Below are 22416 nucleotides of genomic sequence, written 5' to 3'. Positions count from 1 at the left end.
AATTTTACAACTTTTTGCCATGACAGCCTAACACCGTTAACCCCTTAAAACTACCATACAAATGACGATTTAAACAACTTTATAGCTCAATTAATACTCGTTTAACAGAAGAACTACTGTAAGTGCTTTTATAAGATTATAAGCTTCACGTTTCTGCCTTTAGACCCTCCAAAACTGTACCACACTTTCACTGTAAGTGCCTCACTGTAACTTCGATGTTTGTTTGTTTTTTTAAGAAAAGGGAGGACAAATTGAAATTAACTGTGGTAATCATTACTCCACAAATGCTTTCGACTGAGCTTAACTTGTATAAACAAAATATTGAAACGATAATGACGCAATCTACAGTAGGCCTATATAACCGAAATACCGTGACAAACAGCATTTTTACTACAAAATGAAACGTAAAATGCCACGCGGGACCGTCTACGAACACTTTAAAAGATAACTCGGTTGTGAATCGTTTTTGAACCGGTTTCATGAAACGAACTGTCCGAACGAACCGATTCACTAAAATAAATCGGACTTCCCTGCGTTACAATATTATTTCCGGATGTCTCGCTCTGCTTGTGCACGAGGCTACCGTAATCACCCGAATCAATACGACCATGTGGTCGTTTGAAATCGGTTAATATTTACTTTACCGTTACTCGTTTAAAAGTGAACAATCCCACATATGTTGCTTATCTAGAAATATAAATATGTTCATCTGGTGTGGTTGAGAGTTTTACAGTAATATGTGGCTTTTAGTTGCACCGACAAATCACCATTTGGGTCAAACGAGCCGTGTGTACGCAGGTTTACGGTAGCCTAGAAAAAGTACTGGCACGGCGGTCATTTCCCTTGTTCTACCCCGTCCTGCTCAGGCTCGCAACTGTATACATTCCCGAAGGTGACTGACCCTTCCAGTCCTTCTTATTGCACTTTTGTAGCAAGTTTCGTCTCTCGTTGCAGTCATGCCGATGTTCGTGGTGAACACAAATGTCGCAAAGGACGCCGTTCCTGCAGAGCTGCTGTCGGAGGCCACGCAGGAGCTCGCCAAAGCGATGAGCAAACCCGCGCAGGTGAGCAATTGTAAACACGTCTTATAAACGTGGTATTATTTCTAGATTAGTTTGCATAAAGTGGGTTGGATTTGAATGTTAGCTGTTCATCCAGCAGCACGCCCACCCTAAAAATGATCTATTCCTTCAACTGTAGGGATGGGCTTCCGATACTGATGTGGAATATCGATCCTCACATAATAAATATCGATTCTGAAGTTGTTGTTTTTTTTAACTAGTGATCTTCTTATTTAGATAACATGAATATTAATGCATCTCACAAGCTTCGAAGTGGAAAATAATAATTATATGAGCGAATTGCTGCATGGCACCGGAACTATTTTGCTCTTCCTTTCAGTCATAGCACTCGTTCAAAGAGAGAGCAGTGCTTTCCTGAGGTAATGACAGAAAACAACATCTGGAGTTATTCACACTAATTACAAATCTAGACATGACATGTATTATAATGGGCCATTTTTGTGACCATTTTTACAGGCTTATTTAAATTCAGACTTATTAAAACATTGATAAAGATCTTTAATCCTCGTTAATAAATAAGGTACCCTTATGAAAACTACCCATGAGTTTACTGTAGTAATATTATATTAACCATGACTAGTAACTACGACTGTAGTAACCATGTTTTTTTTTTTTGTGTGTTTTTTTTTTTTGGCAGTAACCAAAGTTTTGCTACAGCATTACTGCAGTATCCCTATTGTAACTTGGTCTTAGTAATAGTAACCATATAATAATATTTATGGTTAATTTTGTGGTTTTATATGTTGCTTATACTTACTAATTTTAAAAAGGTAAACAAAGCAGCCTAATAATTTTCCAGTTTAGGCCCATACATATAAAAAAAAATATATATAAGTAATAATTTAAGTTACTAATTTTATCCAAAGAATTTGTAAAAATTCAATTTATTCGAGGTATTGGTATTGGTATCGATATCAGCAATACTGGCCTAAAAGTACTTGGTATCGGATCGAAAATAAATTCTACTGTCAGTGACGTTTACAACCGCGGTAAAGATAGTTTGCGGTTTGAAATTCAGACTTTGATTGGCTATAAACCAGCTATGCGCTGTCGTGGACATCTAAATAATGTCGCATGTTATTCTTCTTGATTTGTGAAATGACAAAAACTGAACTGTGAAAAAATTCACATCATGAAGGTCAATTTGAGTCTAGAATGACCCGTCTACGTGCTCAGTTTTTAGAGTTTAAGACCTTTTATTACTTTTTTGGCTTACATCCTTAGTTTTTCACAATGGCAATATGCATGAAGCCATTAAAATGACTAACATCAATCTGAAAGTTTTCACAAATCCAGTTTTGTGTGAAACTAGTGTTTTTCCATCATAATTATCGTGTTTCCAGAATGTGACCTCTCAAATCCTATAACACTGACCCATCCAGATGGTCATTTTGTAGAATTCTAAGAAGTTTATTGGTTTATGGCATATTTTATTCATATTCCACAATGCCAATATGCAAGCCATGACAATGAGTCAGATAGATTTATGAAAGTTTTCACAAATCCAGTTTTGTCTGAAACAAGTGTTTTTCACTGATTATAAACAGTGTGCTTTATAAAAAATGGCCTAAATAATCCCAAGGCCTAAATAATAATTTTTCTTATGAATTGTTGACTCAGAAACTTAAACAATTAGTTAACTGATATTAACTGAACTGTGAAAAAAATTCACATCATAAAGGTCATTTTGAGCCAACTATGACCCATCTAAATTTCACTTTTTAAAATTATAAGCCCTCTGTGGCAGGGAGGAGGGCGGGGCCGGGTCGTGATGCTGCACACCGGCCCCTAATCAAGCCCTCAAGAGGGATAAAGGCGACCAGAGGCGGCAGTTCCAGGGAGAGATAGTTACGGGCAGCTGCCCGACATGTGTTTGTCTTTTTGTTTAAGTTTGTTATTAAACTATTATTTATATTGTCAAGCCGGTTCTCGCCACCTCCTTTCCCTTTTACCTTGTTACACTGGTGCCGAAACCCGGGAAGGATGTGCCGTAGCTTGGTCCTCGGCCACTCCTCCGCCCTCTAGTGGACGACAGCCGCGCCTCCCCGGGCAGATTGGAGGCAGTCCTCCAGCCCCTGGCGGACGGAACGCCCCGCCAAGTCTTCAGTGGATGGAAGGGGTCTCCCCCGCCCCTGGCAGTGGTTCTCCCTCGCCCCTGGCAGTGGTTCTCCCTCTCCAGGCGGTCGGCCAGGAGCCCCTCCCCGCTCGCGGTCAGCGGTCCTCTCGACCCCGCCGTGTTCTACGGCTGGTAGGGGGTCTCCTCCACCAATGGCAGCGGCCCTGATAGCTCCAGGCGGTTGGCTAGGAGCCCCTCCTCCCCTCGTGGTCGGCAGCCGTTCCTCCGCTCTTAGGCAGCCGGGCTCCTCAGTCCCCCGGCGGGGCTGCTCCGTTCTCTACTCTACTACGGCGCATCCCTCCTCCTTCCCAGGTTGCGGCACCAGTGTAACAAAGTTCAATGGAAAGGAGGAGGCGAGAACCAGCTTAACAATATAAATAAGAGTTTAATAACAAACTTAAACAAAAAGACAAACACATGCCGGGCAGCTGGCCATAACTCCTCTCTCTCCCTGGAACTGCTGCCTCCGGTCACCTTTATCCCTCTCCAGGGCTTGATTAGCCTGATTAGGGGCTGGGTGTGCAGCATCACAACCCAGCCCCGCCCTCCTCCCTGCAACACCCTTTATTACTTTTTTGGCTTACATCCTTAATTTTTCACAATGCCAATATGAATTAAGCCATCAAACTGAGTCAAATCAATCTGAATGTTTTCACAAATCCAGTTTTGTGTGAAACTAGTGTTTTTCCATCATGTTTCCAGAATGTGACCTCTCAGAGCCTGTAACACAGATTTTTCCGGAAAACTGTTGACTCCAGAACTCAAAAAATGGTTGAGACAAAAAAAAAAAAAAAATTCACAAATCATCATGGTCTTTTTGAGCCTACTGTGACCTATGAAGATTGTCAGTTTTTAGAATTATAAGCTGATTTACTATTATTAATCAAGGCAATGGGGGTCGAGCAGTAAGATGCAATCAAACATGACCAAATCTGATTGTGAAAGAGCCTGATTTGTGAAAACTATCTAAAACAAGTAAATTTGCATGAACTCAGACTGCGTGTTTGCTGGAAATGTGAAAGTGAAGAACGCTTCCTGACTCATGGACTTAAAAATTATTGACAGGAAAACAAACTGCTGTTAAAAAATTCACAAATCAGACTGGTCAAGATGAGACAGGTTTCAGTCATCTAGGTGTTCAACTTTTGGAGCTGTTTGCATTAGAAAATGAAGAGTCGTCAAATTTAAACAACGATTGCAGAGTGGAGGATGATGTCATCTGAATTCACAAATCATGAAGAATGACATGCAACATTATTTACATGTCTACGACAGCGCATAGCGTGTTTATAGCCAATCAAAGTCTGAATTTCAAACTGCAAGCTATCTTTACCGCAGTGACATTACAGGGCATTCTGCCTGTATATAATAACATAATATGTGCATCCAGCCAACATATGTATCATTATTTGCAACGATGGAAGCATAATGTTGGAACCCTTCCTGTCTTTCTCTCCGTGCTTGTGTCAGTACATCGCCGTGCACATTATCCCAGATCAGATGATGATGTTCGGGGGCAAAGGAGACCCGTGCGCGCTCTGCTCTCTCACCAGCATTGGAAAGATCGGGGGAGCACAAAATAAGAAATACTCCAAACTTCTCATGGACCTGCTCAACAAACACCTTGGCATTTCACCTGACAGGTATGAAGACATATTGCAGCTACAACACAATACATACACATCAGGTTACTGGCAAATACCATGGCACCTAAGAATACACAAAGACAAAAAGCTCCTTAGAGCTGCACATAACAATGAGACCTCAAAAGATATTAATTCGAATTCATTATGTTAGTGCATACAAATAGACGAGTCCTTAAATGCTTTGTACTTGTGTATACATAAATTAAAGGGATAAAAAGTCTCATCATTTTACCCTCATGCCATCCCAAATGTGTGTGACTTACTTTCTTCTGCTGAGCACAGAGATTTTTAGAAGAATATTTCAGCTCTATAGGTCCATATATATATATATATATATATATATATATATATATATATAATTAATTACAGTAGGTGTTGTTTTGGTGAACATGGCAAATGCCATAATGATTTGTTGGTTTGGTATCCTTCTTACATTTTTTTTTTTTTTTTTTTTTTTCAGGATCTATATAAACTTCATTGATATGGATGCGGCTAATGTGGCCTGGAACAGCACCACATTTGGATAAAGAAAGACAGATTTATGGCCTGTTATAAGGCTGCAGTTTCCATCTCGGCTCTGCTCAGCGGAGAGCAGTTAGGAGTGTAATATTACCAGTTGATCAAGTATTAACACAGCACTTACAGCTTACAGCACGTACCAACTTGCTTTGACAATAAAAAATTATTTGAACTGTAATGATTTAGTTGTTTTTATTTATGGCTCTTTAAAGTACAAAACATTGCATTCCTCCCATGCTATCCTGTTCTCTGTACCCGTGGTCAAATTGTGATGCTGATAAAAGGGTTATGTGTTATGGCGCACATGCGTTCGTTTGGAAATATCATGATCTACCAATCATGACACCAGCAGTTGGGGTCTAAATAATTGATTCTGAGAGCATCTAGAGTTAAAGATATCTATCCAAAAAAATCAATAAAAAATGTATAGTCCACTAAGTATTTTAATCAAGCTCCCGGACAGTCCCCCAAGAGTAACTTTGGAAAAGAGATTGGCCTTGTAACTTTTTAATCATTACTTCTAAAAAAAGTAGTCTCATCATGAGTGAGTTCACAGCATTTTCCCAAGCCACACCCCCACAGATTAATAGAAATAAAATTAAAAAAATACCATGACAAATTTGACTGATTTTAAGTCTTTTTTGCTAATGAGCCCTCTCATGCAAGAGCACAATCTAGACTGTTGCTTTATATAGCTTTGATTTCACAAATAGCTTTAGACCTTTTACTGGAAACTGGCACAGCGAGGAAATGCATGCTCTGAAACATTACAAAAGGAAACAGAGTATATGAGTAGTTGATGATACACAAAGTGTATTTTAGGTTAAAATCTATATATTTTGTAAAAGGGAAAGTGAGTGTTTTTTTTTTTTTGTTGTTGTTTTGTTTTGTTTTAAATACCTTTTTGCCTGCACTAGTTTATTTTAAGGCAGATGCTATTTACACCCTAGTGCAAATAGTGTCAGATACTATTTGTACCCATTTTTAAATACTAATATACAGTATATGGGCATCACTGCAGTGTGTTTATTTAGAGTCCCACAGACACATTACATTAACCCCTAAACCTAACCTTACCTTAGAAAAAATAACCTTGGTTTTCCTACAGTAACCAGTTTCACCATGGTATTTTTTTGTACATTTACAGTAACCACAAAATTAACCATGGCAACTATATTACCACCATATTACTGTACTAACAACACCATGGTTAATTGCATTAAAACTATGGTTTCTGCCAAAAACATGGTTACTACAATATTACTATAGTATGATCTACACACAACGTTGCCGAGCCGCGGGAATGAGTTCGATCGACAGACTCCAGATCAAACCCTTCTCTGCACTCCTCAACATTCACTGTGACCAAAATCACTGCTTGAAATCAATCTTTATATTCATTTTTATTTATTATTGTAAGCAGTATTAAATAAAATATTAAGAGTGGAAACAGGTAATCGGATGGGGAAAAAGTGTGACAAAAGCCGGATTCAAATCGCATTCGCTAAGACAACATTACGCACACCATCCATCCACCTTTTTCCTACGTCCCATGATGCTTAGTGAGAAATATGGGCGTTACTTCCGTTGTCAAGTTAACACAGCTGTTGTTGCGGCGTATGTCCATTCATTCTTTCGTTGTGGTTTTGAGGAGAGCGTGTATGATTTCGTATGGACATACATCAGTCTCACTATATCAGTGTGTTACTGAACTATAATAAACTGCAAAAAAGTCATAAAGACAAAGAAAGCGCTAACAAAACTAGTTCGCTATTTCTCCCAGATGCAGTTGAGATTTAATCTAAGCACAAACGCAACATTTCGAGCAGAATTATTGGTTGTTTAAGTGGAGTACTGTGTTAGTTCAGCATCAGATGTGTGTGCTTGTCACCGTGCATGTTCAAATCAGACAGACACACCAAGGAAGAGCCCTGAAGTTCTCATACTTGGATATGTAAAACTTTTTCAAGTTTTCCAATCGGACGGTTATTTCCTTTTAAATCCGCACATAAGTTTAAACATTTGTTCGGCAGGTGACTGGTGAGAGGTGGTGCTTTGCTGCTGTCCGGGACGCATCAGGACACCGTTTTAAACCTCAAATGCGATGTGGTTTTTGATTACCTCTGTATGTGTTTTTTGTGATCCAATCACAAAACATTTTGCACCTCGTTTACAACTATATTTAGCGCTGACCATCTGCGATCGGATCATCCGAAACGCATCTTATTACCAGTTGTAAACAGGGTCTGCAATGACTGCGGTCAGAGCTAGAGAATGCTATAGAACAACTTCCGGCGGAAGTCCCACCCACATTAGTTTCCCCAGTAAGACCCCCCGGAAAAAGGTGGTATCCACCGCACGCACACCGCTGACTTTATTCACGCTAGCGCCATCTTTGATTTTTAATGGGAATGACAACGAGGCTGTGAGGGATAGACTTGCCATCTCTTCAATGTGCAGTTTAAAGTGTTTTTGGATCATCCCGTGGACAAAACATTGATAAAATATCTGTCCAAGAACATTCAGTATACAAAGAACTCCAGACAACATGAGTTATGGAAAATCTAGGAGCTTTATACAGCTTTATACCGTTCGTGCCATTGAAGAGATGGCAAGTCTATCCCTCACAGCCTCATTGTCATTCCCATTAAAAATCAAAGATGGCGCTAGCGTGAATAAGGTCTATTGGGGTGCAAATAGCTGCACTGTGTGGCAGATGCTATTTACACCAGGGTGCAAATAGACACTCCATTATTTTAAATGGTCCTGTGGCAACAAATGCATTTTTAAAAGTGCAAATATTCCATGTAGCCTCTTATGAGTTCATAAAAGCTTTATGCATAATAATTACAAAAATTGTTAGGTGAAGTATTGAATGTCACACTGTGAGATACAATATTCCGTAAATAAAAGTATTTAAAGTCAACTACCCAAGTGAAGCCAGGTATCTCACTTAGAAAAACCCAACCTGACTTCGATAGCTTCCACTATCAAAAAATAAATATATAAAGAGTGCACACTTAACTAATCTTAATTCATCAATAATCTCAGTAAAGTTACTTAAAATAATTAGTCAGTGTAATCTCATGTTTGCCACAAAAGAATGAGACCCCATAAGGGTTTCACATTTTAGCCACAACCAGCACAAGCGACAATGCATTTGGAAACAAGACCTTACCATTGTTCATGGTGACAAAACATTCATTGGGAAATCTGTCCTTAAGACAAAACAGCTGATTCTCATCAGAAACAGTATATATATGCTTTTGAGAAACAGATCAATATTTAAGTCCTTTTTTACAATCAATCTCCACCTTTGACCAGCCCCAACCAGTGGGTGTCTGAATGTGAAAGTCACTTCTACACCAGAATGTTAAAGTGAACATGTAGATTTTCAGTAAAAAAAATAAAAAAAAGAGGGATTAAATATTGACTCTTCATAACACTTCTGAAGACATGGATTTAGCCACTGGAGTCGTATGGATAACTTTTATGCTGCCTTTATAAGCTTTTGGAGCTTCAAAGTTCTGTTCACCATTCATTTGCATTTGGACCTACAGAGCTGAAATATTCTTCTAAAAATCTTTATTTGTGTTCTGCAGAAGAAAGAAAGTCATGCACATCTGGGATGGCATGAGGGTGAGTAAATGATGAGAGATTTTTCATTTTTGGGTGAACTATATCTTTAAAACTAGGTCAGAGGCAATTGTGAATGGCACACATCCATAATTTACTCCAAAGCAAACTGCATTAATTTACTCATGGAGTGCTGGACATTTATGTATAAAATTATGAGTCATGAACCCCAAAAGATCCTGGATTTCAGTAGCCAGTATTTAATGTATGAACATGCACTGATCACCATTTATGTTAAATGCAAGACCCCATTTTAAAGTATTTTAAAGATAACACCCTAAACAGCATAAAACACAGAAACTTTATTTGCATAAAATCAAATCAGTAAAAAAGAGATTAAGAAAACTTCAACACAATTAAAGAGAAAGGTCATAGTAATCTAAAACTAATTTTGTGAACAAAGAACATGAACAATAGGTTTGAGAAGAAACAAGATGTGGTCAGCTATCCGGTCCAGGACAACAGAGCTGATCATCAGTAACAGACAGGGAGGTTTTCCCATTAGTCCATTTACATCATTATGCATCCAGTGTCCAGGAAGATGATTGACTTAAGGAAGAAAATTAGATCAGAGAAAGATCCAGAAAGATGTTTAGAGAGCTAACAGCCACAGATGCATCTCTCACCTGTCTCATCTTAACCTCTACTTGCTCTCCAGAGCTTCCTCCAGGGCCGTCACCACCTCAGCTGGATCAGGAAAATTCAGTTTGCAAGGAGGACCCTTCTTAATGCCAGACCACAAAAGAACCTCTACTCAGGAGAGAGATGGGTAGACAGAGATGCAAACAAAGATGGAAGAAGAAATAACACATGTAAGAAGCAGACTGAGGAAACAATTCCTTAGACATCCATTCAATTTCTACCGTTCCTCTTCCATGATGTTTAGAGAACAAGTTCTGCATACTGTAGTCAAAGTCTGGGCCTGTTCCCAATTCAGACATACCTTCGTCCCCCTGCATCAGAGTGACCTCAAAGCTGTTCCACCGAGGTTTCTGTGGATTGAGCACCACGCAAAGTTCAGGGTGAGATGCCGCAAGTGCCTCACGCACACTTTCAGCATTCCGCCTGTAGACTCGTCAGCTTTTGCTGAAAAATATCACATAAGAAGTCAGAATATGAACATCAAATACAATAGTAGCTGTTTCATGTTTTCATTTCATGTTTTGGAGTTCCTTTAAATCCAATTCGTATTAGCTCAAAATTCAACAACAATTTTCTTGGGCAGTTTGATCACTTTCACTGGCATTTTTGCCCTGAGCCCTGGTTAATTTCTGACACTGAACTGTTCTCTGTTCAAGACAAATTTGTATTTCACAAGTTAAGACTTCCAAAATACTCATTTAACCTCCTCCTATTCTAAGTGCAGTGCCCATATTAGTCTGGCAAAACACTGTTCTGCCTCATTGTGCCTTTACCAGTGTTCGATGATCACCCTTTGACCCGTTTCTTCCTCTTTCTTCTCAACTCCATCAGGCTTTACTTTCTTCTCCACTGCAGCTCCTTCTGCATCCACTTCAACCTTGTGCTTCCAACCACGACCTGCATATTCACAGAATGAATCACAGCACTTCAATTTTGCAAAAATTTGGGCCCTTGGGATGTACAAAAGATGGATGTTTATCAATCTTGCGAAATGTAGGAGATTGTGAAGCGTGACCTGAAACAACCACATGGACTTATCATTCATTAATATCAAATACGACTGATACAAAACAAAATATAGGGTATAATGGGGCTAAAGGCACACCTTAAGGAATATGTGTTTTTTTCTGTTCACAAGGTGTTTCAAGATTGAAAAAAGAAATTTCTTTTAATTAAAAATTGATAACGGAAGGTTGTTTTGATGAAAATTATTCAATAAAAGAAAAGAATGAGGCGAGGGAGCCGATTAGCCCACACTTGGAGTACAAGGCCCCCACGTTTGGGGTAAAAGGCCCCCAGGGGGGTTATGGTAATATAATGTAAATATAGGGGCAACAGTTATAGGGTCAAATTTGTCAAATTAGGCAGATACTTTTGAGACAGCAACATGCCTTTTTGAGTAAAAAATTAAGATCATGCTTATTCACAAGTTGAATACAAGGTGTTTACAAGGACTGAAAATCTATTGCCCTCTCTGTTATTGTGTTGTATACATTGTGTATTTATGGCCATTAATGTCCTTTGCACTGTTTGCCATTTTTGCACTGTCTGTATTGTTGCACTATGTGTAGTTACATGTAAGTAAAATTGAAAGTATATGTTTAGTTAAATTACTCTTTTGTCTATATATGTAGCACTGTGGTCCTGTGAGGCATGACATTTCATTCCTTTGTATGTCTCTACATAGAGCAGAATGACATTTAAGTTCAACTTGAACTTGAACTTGATTCAAAATACCTATCATTTTGCCAAGCATTTTGTCATGTACTTAATTTGTACCTAGAAAATAAAAAAATGTGCACACTGTCTATAATTTGTCATTAATGTAAACATTTATTTGTGTTCCTTGTCAGAGAAAGATATTTTACCAAACAATTCATGATATATATATATATATATATATATATATATATATATATATAAACTGGTTATAAAGTTTATCCCTCAGTCTGAACTCAACCACGTCACACCAACCATTTTCAGCCCATAAGATTTTTAATTCCACCCATATGTGATATTATTAACCAGAAGTGACACCATTCAGCTTTCTTCAACAGTGTGGAGCTGTGTATATATATATATATATATATATATGTATATATATATATATATGTACAGGTGCATCTCAATAAATTAGAATGTCGTGGAAAAGTTCATTTATTTCAGTAATTCAACTCAAATTGTGAAACTCGTGTATTAAATAAATTCAATGCACACAGACTGAAGTAGTTTAAGTCTTTGGTTCTTTTAATTGTGATGATTTTGGCTCACATTTAACAAAAACCCACCAATTCACTATCTCAAAAAATTAGAATACATCATAAGACCAATAAAAAAAACATTCTTAGTGAATTGTTGGCCTTCTGGAAAGTATGTTCATTTACTGTATATGTACTCAATACTTGGTAGGGGCTCCTTTTGCTTTAATTACTGCCTCAATTCGGCGTGGCATGGAGGTGATCAGTTTGTGGCACTGCTGAGGTGGTATGGAAGCCCAGGTTTCTTTGACAGTGGCCTTCAGCTCATCTGCATTTTTTGGTCTCTTGTTTCTCATTTTCCTCTTGACAATACCCCATAGATTCTCTATGGGGTTCAGGTCTGGTGAGTTTGCTGGCCAGTCAAGCACACCAACACCATGGTCATTTAACCAACTTTTGGTGCTTTTGGCAGTGTGGGCAGGTGCCAAATCCTGCTGGAAAATGAAATCAACATCTTTAAAAAGCTGGTCAGCAGAAGGAAGCATGAAGTGCTCCAAAATTTCTTGGTAAACGGGTGCAGTGACTTTGGTTTTCAAAAAACACAATGGACCAACACCAGCAGATGATATTGCACCCCAAATCATCACAGACTGTGGAAACTTAACACTGGACTTCAAGCAACTTGGGCTATGAGCTGTCTTCCTCCAGACTCTAGGACCTTGGTTTCCAAATGAAATACAAAACTTGCTCTCATCTGAAAAGAGGACTTTGGAACACTGGGCAACAGTCCAGTTCTTCTTCTCCTTAGCCCAGGTAAGACGCCCCTGACGTTGTCTGTGGTTCAGGAGTGGCTTAAAAAGAGGAATACGACAACTGTAGCCAAATTCCTTGACATGTCTGTGTGTGGTGGCTCTTGATGCCTTGACCCCAGCCACAGTCCATTCCTTGTGAAGTTCACCCAAATTCTTGAATCGATTTTGCTGGACAATCATAAGGCTGCGGTTCTCTCGGTTGGTTGTGCATCTTTTTCTTCCACACTTTTTCCTTCCACTCAACTTTCTGTTAACATGCTTGGATACAGCACTCTGTGAACAGCCAGCTTCTTTGGCAATGAATGTTTGTGGCTTACCCTCCTTGTGAAGGGTGTCAATGATTGTCTTCTGGACAACTGTCCCATGATTGTGTAGCCTAGTGAACCAAACTGAGAGACCATTTTGAAGGCTCAGGAAACCTTTGCAGGTGTTTTGAGTTGATTAGCTGATTGGCATGTCAAAATATTCTAATTTTCTGAGATAGTGAATTGGTGGGTTTTTGTTAAATGTGAGCCAAAATCATCACAATTAAAAGAACCAAAGACTTAAACTACTTCAGTCTGTGTGCACTGAATTTATTTAATACACGAGTTTCACAAATTGTGTTGAATTACTGAAATAAATGAACTTTTCCACGACATTCTAATTTATTGAGATGCACCTGTATATATATATATACACACACACACACACACACACACACACACAATAATTAAAATGGAAACATAATTAAAAATCAATGTGTTGTTTGCTCAGCACAGCTTGACATGTTTAGGGCTGGTACAAAAAGGCAGGGTTTTGGTTAAAAATCAGAATGTAATTTTTTTAAAAAACAAAAATAATGAGACCACAGACACACAATTTGCTAGTTAAGCTTCATCACATAAAAAATGAGAAAACTGTCATAAATGTTGTATTTGTAGTCATAAAATTGGTATTAAGGGACACGTGAGTAGTAGGTAGATGTTTATACCCAGTATTGTGTAGAATCATTTTCAAACCTTTTTCAAAACTTCCATTATTCAAATCAGAAAACAGTAGGAATAATAAAAGGTGGGAAAATGTTTAATATGTGCCTAATGTTGTGGAGGATTCAGAAACTTAAATGTAGTTAAAAATAATAATAATAATTCCAAGTTGATCCAATCCCAGGAATGACCCAGGTGTGTGAGATTCACACATATTTTGGCTCATGAAAGTTAGATGAAAGCTCCTTGAGGTTTTCCATATAAATGTAAAATATTAAACAAGAATTAAACAGTCATTGAAAAGCTTATATTGATCAACTTTACCTGAGAAGGGTATGTCACAATGCTCAGTTAAGCTACTGGTAACAAATTACTTCTCACAGAGAAGATGTGCACATTTATAGAAAACTGACATCACATGTTTGAACGGCATTGTGTCATTTTCTTAAACAGTTAAATATTTGACTTCTGTTGTTTTTAAATATACCAGATATTTGATGAAATTGTGTACAGGTAGTTCTTTATTTGCTGTCACAGATACCCGTGAGACTTTCAAGCAGCAAATAAAAAGTAATTTTACTGTATTTTAACATTAATTTACATTATTATTAATGTTAAATTATTTAATTTTGGTTTTGGTTTTTTAGAGGCAGAACCGTCATTGTGTGATGTCATCTACACGCGACACGTAAACATCACTGTGGTTTGAAAAGACATCACGATGCTTTGATAAAAGGAAAGATTTGTTTTAAAAGAACAAGTCACATCGCAAACTGTGGATGTTTGAGGACTCAGTTTATGTTATGATATATTTATCACAAACGTTATTTACAAAAGCCAGACCGCCATCTGTTTAATTATATCGACACGCTAACAGTAGCAAGCTAACAGTGTGCCTCATCTGTGTAAATTCTTATTAAACACGCCATCCGCTGAGAAATACCACACCGGGAACGAGTTCCAACAGGTATATCACACTCATTAGAGACCCATTAACTAATTACCCGTCTTTAATAATGCAAGCATCTCTAGATTACTAAAAAGTAGTACTCAACGCGAACGAACATACTCTCTAAACATTACGTTCTTTCTCTATCACAGTCATGACTGCAGAAGCCCCAGAGAAGTCAGCCGAGGACGGCTTAAGCTCGTCGGGCAGTGCTGGGACAGGGACACGTTTCGATCTGGAGAAAGAGACTGAACTGCGCTTCGAGGTCGAAGCAGGAGAGCGAGTGCAGCTCGAGCTTCTGTCCGGTATGGCAGAGGTGTTCGGGTCCGAACTCAACAAGAACAAGAAGTACACCTTTGGGGCAGGCTCTAAGGTCGCTGTGTTCACTTGGCAAGGCTGCAGTGTGTCACTCACGGGCAAGACAGAGGTGAGAGATCTCATAGCACTGCTCATGATAGCAGGGGGATGGATAATGAAATTAAACATGTCTCTCCCCATGAATATAGGTGGCTTATGTCTCCAAAGATACGCCCATGCTACTGTATCTGAACACTCATGCAGCTCTAGAGCAGATGAGACGGCAAGCAGAGAAAGAGAACGAGAGAGGTCCTCGGGTATGTTACCAGACATGTATCTCAGACAGTTAATGTATAGATTTAAAGTGACACAGACATGTCTAAATCATAGTTACAAGGACAGTTCACCCAAAAATGAAAATTCTGCCATTGTTTACTCGCCCTCACCTTGTTCCAAACCAGTATGACCTTCATGAGGCACAGGAGGAGATGTTTGGGACTGACAGCCTTGGTCATCATTCACTTTCAGTGCATCTTTTTTTCTTTATGATGAAATTGATTTGGGATTGAGGCTGTCAGTCCCTAACATTCTGTCGAACATCTCCTTTTGTGAGTTCGGATTTGGAACAATACAAGGTTGAGTAAATGATGGCGGAAATTTAATTTATGGTTGAAATTTCCTTTTAAATGTCATGCGGGATTACAGGTAATGGTTGTTGGACCAACTGACGTGGGAAAGTCAACAGTGTGTCGACTGTTGCTGAACTATGCTGTGCGGCTGGGACGAAGGCCTACGCTGGTAGAACTGGATGTTGGCCAAAGCGGTGTAAGTAAACGATGCCTGAAATACAGATCACTGCAGCATCTTCTAAACATTACAGTCTTGTAACAAATTATGTGCTGTCTGTATATTTAAAGGACAGTTCCAGTTTCTAGACCAGTTAAGCTCAATCGACAGCATTTGTGGCCAAATTGTCACCACAAAAATGATTTTCGACTTGTTCCTCCTTTTCTTAACACTAAATTGATCATTTTCTAGTCCAAGTTTCACAACCTTTGATTACACAGTGTGTCCACACTTTGCTCTGCCATTATTGTAAAGCCCCGTTGACTACCAGCATAGCCTGCTATAAATTTTGGATACCGGTAATTTGTTACATGTGCTGTGTGCACATTTTTACATCGTATTTTCTGTTTATTGTCTCAAAAATATATACATTTTAAATAAAATATTAATTGTGTGTGTGTGTGTGTATATATATATATATATATATATATATATATATATTTGCATTCATAAATTAATAACAAAGATATCCACATCAGATTTTCCAGGCTGTTCTCTGACCGCCCACTCCTGTGTTCAACTCGGAAATTTAATCCTGCGCCACAAGAAATTGAATTGGGTCCTGCTGGAGTGCGGGAATGTAGACCTCTGCAGTAAGGCACTTACAATGGAAGTGAATGGGGCCAATCCGTATCCCAATTTTACAACTTCATTGCCATGATGACGTAACCCTGTAAACCCTAAACCAGCCGTGAACTTTACAGTTCAAATAATACCCAATTTTTAACAGAAAAGTGTATGTAAGTGCTTTTATAATATACAGTTGCAATTAAAATTATTCAACCCCCCTGACCAGCAATACATTCTGGTGATGTGAATTAAAACACATCAACTAAAACCTCAGTAAACAGTCAAAGTTTTTAATACACATTTGAGTGATTTTGAAAACAAAGAGTTCAGTTTACCCAAATGATAAAATAAAAAATAACTAATTATCTCCACAAATGTCATGTCAAAAATAGTAAGTCAATCATTTGTGGAGCATCCTTTATCCTTAATAACAGCAAATAAATGTTTCAGGTAAGTGTTCTCAGGCTTCGGACACCTCTCTATTAGAATTTTTACACATTTCTCATGAGCAAAAGCTTCCAGCTCATTGACATTCTTTGGTTTCTGTGCTGCCACTGCTTCCTTGAAATCCCAGCAAAGGTTTGCAATAGGATTTTAATGGTGGACTGAAATGGCCATTTAAGGACGTTCCACAACCTATCCCTGAACCAGATTTTGGACAACTTGGATGTATCCTTGGTGTTATTGTCTTGCTGGAAAGTCCAGTGATCACCGAGCTTCAATTTACACACTGAAGGCATCACATTTTTCATGCCAAAATGGCCTGATACCTGAAAGAATCCATGGTGTCAGTCACATAGTCAGGATAGCCGCTTCTTGCAGCCGCAAAACACCCCCATAACAGGACTGACCCACCTCCATGCTTGACTGTGGGGATGATGTCGTTCTTGTCATCACCTTGTCATCTTAATCCAGACGTACTGCTGACCCATGGGTCTAAAACTCATTTTCAGTTTAGTGTCATACGTCTATAAAACCTTCTTTGAGACAGCTGATTTTTAATTGCATTTTTTGCATAGAAATACATTTTTGCTTACAACGGTAAACTTAAATTGTAAAACTTTGTGTGCCATTGCAGATCGATGACTTAATTTTGTTTTAAAACAATTACTTGTGTAGCCTTACATATTTAAGAAACAGTTACATGCAATAGGGGTTGAATAATTATGACATGGCTGTACTTTTAAAAAATCCTGCTACTTAGAAATATTAGGTTATATATTCAACTGATATAGATGTAAAGTTTAAAAATTCTGGGTCATCAGAAAAGCTTACATTTGTAAATCCTTACTGTTTTGGGTGGGGGGGGTTTGAATAATTTCGATTGCAACTGTATTAAGCTTAATATTTCTGCTTTTAAACCCTCCCCATTCACTTCCATTGTAAGTGTTTCACTGTAACCTCTATTTTTGCTTTTTCTAAAGAACAGGGAGTCAACAAAATAATTTTTGTGATAATCAACATTATGCCACAAATGCTGTCAATTGAGCTTAACTTGTATTGAACCCAGAATATTCCTTTAATTGTCCTTGTTTGTAGGTGTCTGTGCCTGGAACCATGTCAGCTCTGTGTATTGAGCGTCCTGCTGATGTAGAAGAAGGCTACTCTGTTCAGGCTCCTCTTGTCTTTCACTTTGGCTCCACGACACCAGGAACCAACATCAAACTTTACAACAAGGTATTGACAAAATTGCACTTAATAGAGTGGGCTCCTTAAAAGATTTAAAACAACAAGGACTGCTGGTAAACTGAGCTTTAGCCCAGAAATTAGAAAGACAAAAAGGGAGCACTTAAATAGAGAGTAGTGGGTGACCGATATATCGGACAAGCCGATAAATTGGGTGATATTCTGAATTTTTGAAATTATCGGCATCAATACATTTTCCTGTTTGGCTGTTTTGTTTTTTAAGGCAGCAGAAACGCCATTGTGTTACTACAACACAGTCTCATTTAAACGATCCACATAAGAGCCGCGGCAGACGTGTTCGAGCTCATAACATTAAAGTGCTCACCTGTTTCATTCTCCCTCTCTCTCCTCAACAGTTCTTGTCTAATGATACAAAGGCAAATATCAATAAAACTTCTGTCATATACCATCTGCAAATATGAGGATATCACGTTTAAACATATGTACTTCACGAGCCTCACAAAAATCCAGCGTTTTCTTCCCGTCAAGCACTCATATAATATCTTCCTCTGAACTGTAGCTTGTGTTCTGTCAGCTTGGATCAAAACTCAGTTCCTCGAATTTACAAATGTTTCATGACAGTCAGTCCATGACAATCCAGTGCAAACTGATAAAATTACATCAGTGAGCTTATGTTTGGCGTGGTCAATCCTTCAGACATATATTTACATTTATGAGAAAGATCATTATGTAAAAAAAAAAAAAACGCTTAAAGCTTTTTAGAGGCTCTTCAGTATGAAACCGATCTAAACATTTAACTTTCCGGTGTCCATCGCCCGCTGTCACTGGCATGCTAAGTTTTAACACATACAAATTATGTGGGAGTCTACTATAAATAAAAGTCAATTCTTCCAGTCTGTTGTCTTAGTATTTATTTACTGCCCCCTTTTTTTTTTTCTCCCATTTTCTCCCCAATTTGGAATGCCCAATTCCCAATGCCCTCTAAGTCCTCGTTGTGACGTAGTGACTCGCCTGAATCCGGGTGGCGGAGGACGAATCTCAGTTGCCTCCGTGTCTGAGACCGTCAATCTGCGCATCTTATCACGTGGCTTGTTGAGCGCGTTACCGCGGAGACGTAGCGCGTGTGGAGGCCCACGCTATTCTCTGCGGCATCCACGCACAACTCACCACGCACCCCACCGAGAGCGAGAACCACACATTATAGTGACCACGAGCAGGTTACCCCATGTGACTCTACCCTCCCTAGCAACCGGGCCAATTTGGTTGCTTAGGAGACCTGGTTGGAGTCACTCGACACGCCTGGATTTGAACTCTTGACTCCAGGAGTGGTTGTCAGCGTCAATACTCGCTGAGCTACCCAGACCCCCATTTATTGACCCTTTTTAAGTTTAGATGCAGTTTCTGATATTATTTACATATTTAAATGTATTATTCATTCTATCTCTTTTTTACATATTTACATACAGTATTTTACATATGAGTCAGTATGTTTGTCATCCCTCCTCCATTCTTAACAGGTGTGTCAAACCTTCGACTTTAAGTGGCACTGTTAAAGTTAACATGTAATCCAAACCTATTTATTTCTTAATGCACATTCCTAAGATCGGTGATCTTGTGGTCAGCGCAAGTGCTCTGAAATATTGAGTTATGTGCTCATGGGAGACCAGGGTTTGAGTCCAACCCAGGCCATGCTCTCATCCCATTCACCTCTCACTTGCTGTACCTTTTGAAATGACTTTCCTTTTTGGCTAATGTCACGAATCCCTCTTACATTTTCAAACCCTGTGCTCCAATCACCTGGCTCCATTTAATCAAATTCCGATTTATAAATTCAAGTCATGCCCTGTATTTTTTGTTTCACTCAGATAAACATTAGTGAACGACATTTCACGTTGACTTCCGTATGTGGTATGCTTCATCCAGACACTTTAATAGAATGTATTATAATGCATGTCCCTTTCTTTCTCTTTGTGGGTGTGTAGCTTACTTCATGCCTCGCAGAAGTGTTTTCTCAGCGCTGTGAGGTGAACCGCAAAGCTAGCGTGGGCGGCTGTATTATCAACACCTGCGGCTGGGTCAAAGGTTCAGGTTACCAGGCTCTGGTCAACTGTGCTTCAGCCTTCGAGGTGGATGTTGTTCTAGTCCTGGACCAGGAACGCCTCTACAATGAGCTGAAACGTGACCTGCCACACTTCGTTCGCGTAATCCTTTTGCCGAAGTCTGGTGGTGTGGTGGAGCGCTCCAAGGACTGCCGGCGAGACACACGGGATGAAAAGATCAGAGAATACTTCTATGGCTTTCGTGGAACCTCTTTTTATCCTCATGCCTTTGATGTACGCTTTTCAGATGTGCGCATATACAAGATCGGAGCACCCTCTATCCCAGACTCTTGCCTGCCGCTGGGCATGTCCCAGGACGACACCCAGCTGAAACTTGTCCCGGTCAGCCCCGGGCGGGATTTGACTCATCACGTGCTGAGCGTGAGTTCTGTGGAGGATGAGGCAGAGTCGGATGCTGGTCAGAGCAGAGGAATTTTAGAGAGTCCCGTCTGCGGCTTCATAGTCGTGACAGCAGTGGACACGCAAGCTCAGGTGATGACGGTACTCTCACCAGCGCCCAGACCACTGCCACGGCACACTCTGCTCATCATGGACATTCGTTTCATTGACCTTAAGTAGATGGCTTGCAATGGAATGGGGATTAAGGGACTGTATATGGCAAGCCGAATTTACTTTTAATAACGTGCAGGATATGAATTATGAATATCAACTATTTAATTTTCACTAGTTAAAATGCTAATTCTTAATTTTAGGAACGTAATTACTACTAGTGAAAGTGCACATTTTTTATATCAGTTATTACATTTGCACTAGTAAAAACATTAATTCTTAATAAAAAAAAAAAATGATGTCATAACTCACAGAAATACACATACTTGATATAAAAAATGGAATTTCAACTACCAAAAGCAGTGTTATATATATATATATATATATATATATCTGTAATTGCATTTTCACTAGTAGAATTTCACAGTGAATCTGTCATTCACTCCTATTTGAAATGCAATTACAGAGATCTAGAGTTAATTTTGTACTTGTTGGAATTCCAAATACACATATTAGCAAAGTAAATCTTATTAGTAAAAATGAATATTTATGATATCATTAATTACATTGTTACTAATACAAAATATCCTTTCCTGGTGTAAAAAAATTAATTACAAATAGTGAAGTTTTTTATCTCTGTAAATGTTTTTCAACATGTTAGGTTTGGTATTTCAGATATCTGGAAATTTATTTTAGATATCAATAAATTTGAGAGTAATTAAAGATGTTTAAAAATGCCTTCTTACTAGTTACAATCACAGATATCAGAAATTAGCATTGCCGCTAGTGAAAACCATTTTACTTATATCAAAGATTAGCTTGTTTAATAGTTGCAATTTAGTTGGTGATATCAGTAATGGATATTTGCACTAGTAACAATGTTATTATTGATATCAAAAAGTATAATTTTACTAGTAAGAAGTTTATTGCTGATATATGAGATTGGAATTTCAACTTGTAAGAAATTAATTTTAGAGATCCGTAATTGTGTTTTGTATAGGAGTGGATGACAGATCATTGTGAAATTCTACAAGTGAAAATGCAGTTACAGATATCAAGAATTGCTGTTTTAACTAGTTTAAATTTTTGATATCAGGAATGTTTATTTCTGTCAGGAAGACACGCAGACTTGAGTAACGTTTAAGATTACATTTATTTCATGAATATGAAACAGGAATGTAATATCTCTTTGGTGTAAGCCCGTCTGGCGGTCCAAAGAAGTTGTACTTGGAACCGTCATATCCTGCCAGAGATAGGAGGCAGGGGCGAGGAGCCTAGCACTCAACCGGTGGTGGTGGGGTGGTGGAGGTTGCCGTGTTAGCACACTGAAACAGCAATGTGATAGATTGTAAGCAGACTTATAAAGCTATGTCTGACGCATGATTGGCTAGGAGTTACCTAACAAATGGTGCGATGACGACATTTATTACATTAAGAATTCCCGTTTCTTACATGTACAAATATAATCACTGATATCAAAAATGTGCACTTTCACTTCTAGTAATTCCATTCCTGATATCAAGAATTAGCCTTTTAACTAGTGAAAATTGAATCGTTTATGTATTAACAATGTATGTCCTGCACGTGATTAAACTGTAAGTGAAAGGGGTAATAAAACAGGGACATTATGTGAAAGATACGTTTGTCATAACAGTCTAAACAGGTCTTGGAGATCTCTACTGAAAGGGGAGTTTATAAAACCATATCTCTAAAGTTCTTCAACAGTATTTTAAGATATATTTAGTTCAAAGGGCTCATTTTAACCATTTTGTACGTTTGTGAAAGCTGTTGTGTTTATATATATAATCAGTTGCATTTTCATCTGTCCCTCTGAACAAACAATAAAACAAACCAAACCCAGTTTGACTACATATTATTC

General features: G+C 38.5%; 3 protein-coding genes across 3 annotated transcripts; 2 read left to right on the top strand and 1 right to left on the bottom strand.

Annotated features, from left to right (window-relative positions):
* Positions 1-805: 805 nt before the first annotated feature.
* mif (macrophage migration inhibitory factor) lies at positions 806-5541 on the top strand. Its single transcript, XM_051657747.1, has 3 exons — positions 806-1064; positions 4669-4841; positions 5305-5541. Exons 1-3 carry the CDS (start codon positions 957-959, stop codon positions 5369-5371), a joined length of 348 nt encoding a protein of 115 aa, XP_051513707.1. The 5' UTR covers positions 806-956; the 3' UTR covers positions 5372-5541.
* A 2544-nt stretch (positions 5542-8085) lies between these two features.
* Positions 8086-11385, bottom strand: LOC127417562 (selenoprotein H-like). Its single transcript, XM_051657563.1, has 4 exons — positions 11379-11385; positions 10415-10538; positions 9943-10064; positions 8086-9749 (listed from the first exon to the last, which is right to left on the bottom strand). Exons 1-4 carry the CDS (start codon positions 11383-11385, stop codon positions 9643-9645), a joined length of 360 nt encoding a protein of 119 aa, XP_051513523.1. The 3' UTR covers positions 8086-9642.
* A 2913-nt stretch (positions 11386-14298) lies between these two features.
* Positions 14299-22397, top strand: clp1 (cleavage factor polyribonucleotide kinase subunit 1). Its single transcript, XM_051658656.1, has 6 exons — positions 14299-14586; positions 14721-14995; positions 15075-15182; positions 15571-15690; positions 17821-17958; positions 19911-22397. The coding sequence occupies exons 2-6, from the start codon at positions 14723-14725 to the stop codon at positions 20604-20606; spliced, it is 1335 nt and encodes a 444-aa protein (XP_051514616.1). The 5' UTR covers positions 14299-14586; positions 14721-14722; the 3' UTR covers positions 20607-22397.
* Positions 22398-22416: the final 19 nt, after the last annotated feature.

This window comes from Myxocyprinus asiaticus, chromosome 27 (genome assembly GCF_019703515.2).
Source record: "Myxocyprinus asiaticus isolate MX2 ecotype Aquarium Trade chromosome 27, UBuf_Myxa_2, whole genome shotgun sequence".
Taxonomy (NCBI): Eukaryota; Metazoa; Chordata; class Actinopteri; order Cypriniformes; family Catostomidae; genus Myxocyprinus; species Myxocyprinus asiaticus.
The sequence above is the reverse complement of the archived record's forward strand: the minus strand, read 5'-3'. Positions and strand labels throughout refer to the sequence as shown.

Bases quoted from the DNA above. Each gene is read 5' to 3' on its own strand.
- mif (XM_051657747.1), top strand. From the start codon at position 957: ATGCCGATGTTCGTGGTGAACACAAATGTCGCAAAGGACGCCGTTCCT. The intron at 1,065-4,668 runs GTGAGCAATTGT...TGCTTGTGTCAG, and splicing joins CGATGAGCAAACCCGCGCAG to TACATCGCCGTGCACATTAT. The intron at 4,842-5,304 runs GTATGAAGACAT...TTTTTTTTTCAG, and splicing joins CTTGGCATTTCACCTGACAG to GATCTATATAAACTTCATTG.
- clp1 (XM_051658656.1), top strand. From the start codon at position 14,723: ATGACTGCAGAAGCCCCAGAGAAGTCAGCCGAGGACGGCTTAAGCTCG. The intron at 14,996-15,074 runs GTGAGAGATCTC...CCATGAATATAG, and splicing joins CACTCACGGGCAAGACAGAG to GTGGCTTATGTCTCCAAAGA. The intron at 17,959-19,910 runs GTATTGACAAAA...GTGGGTGTGTAG, and splicing joins ACATCAAACTTTACAACAAG to CTTACTTCATGCCTCGCAGA.
- LOC127417562 (XM_051657563.1), bottom strand. The intron at 10,065-10,414 runs GTAAAGGCACAA...ACGAGTCTACAG, and splicing joins AGGGTGATCATCGAACACTG to GCGGAATGCTGAAAGTGTGC. The intron at 9,750-9,942 runs GTATGTCTGAAT...TCTCCTGAGTAG, and splicing joins TCTGATGCAGGGGGACGAAG to AGGTTCTTTTGTGGTCTGGC.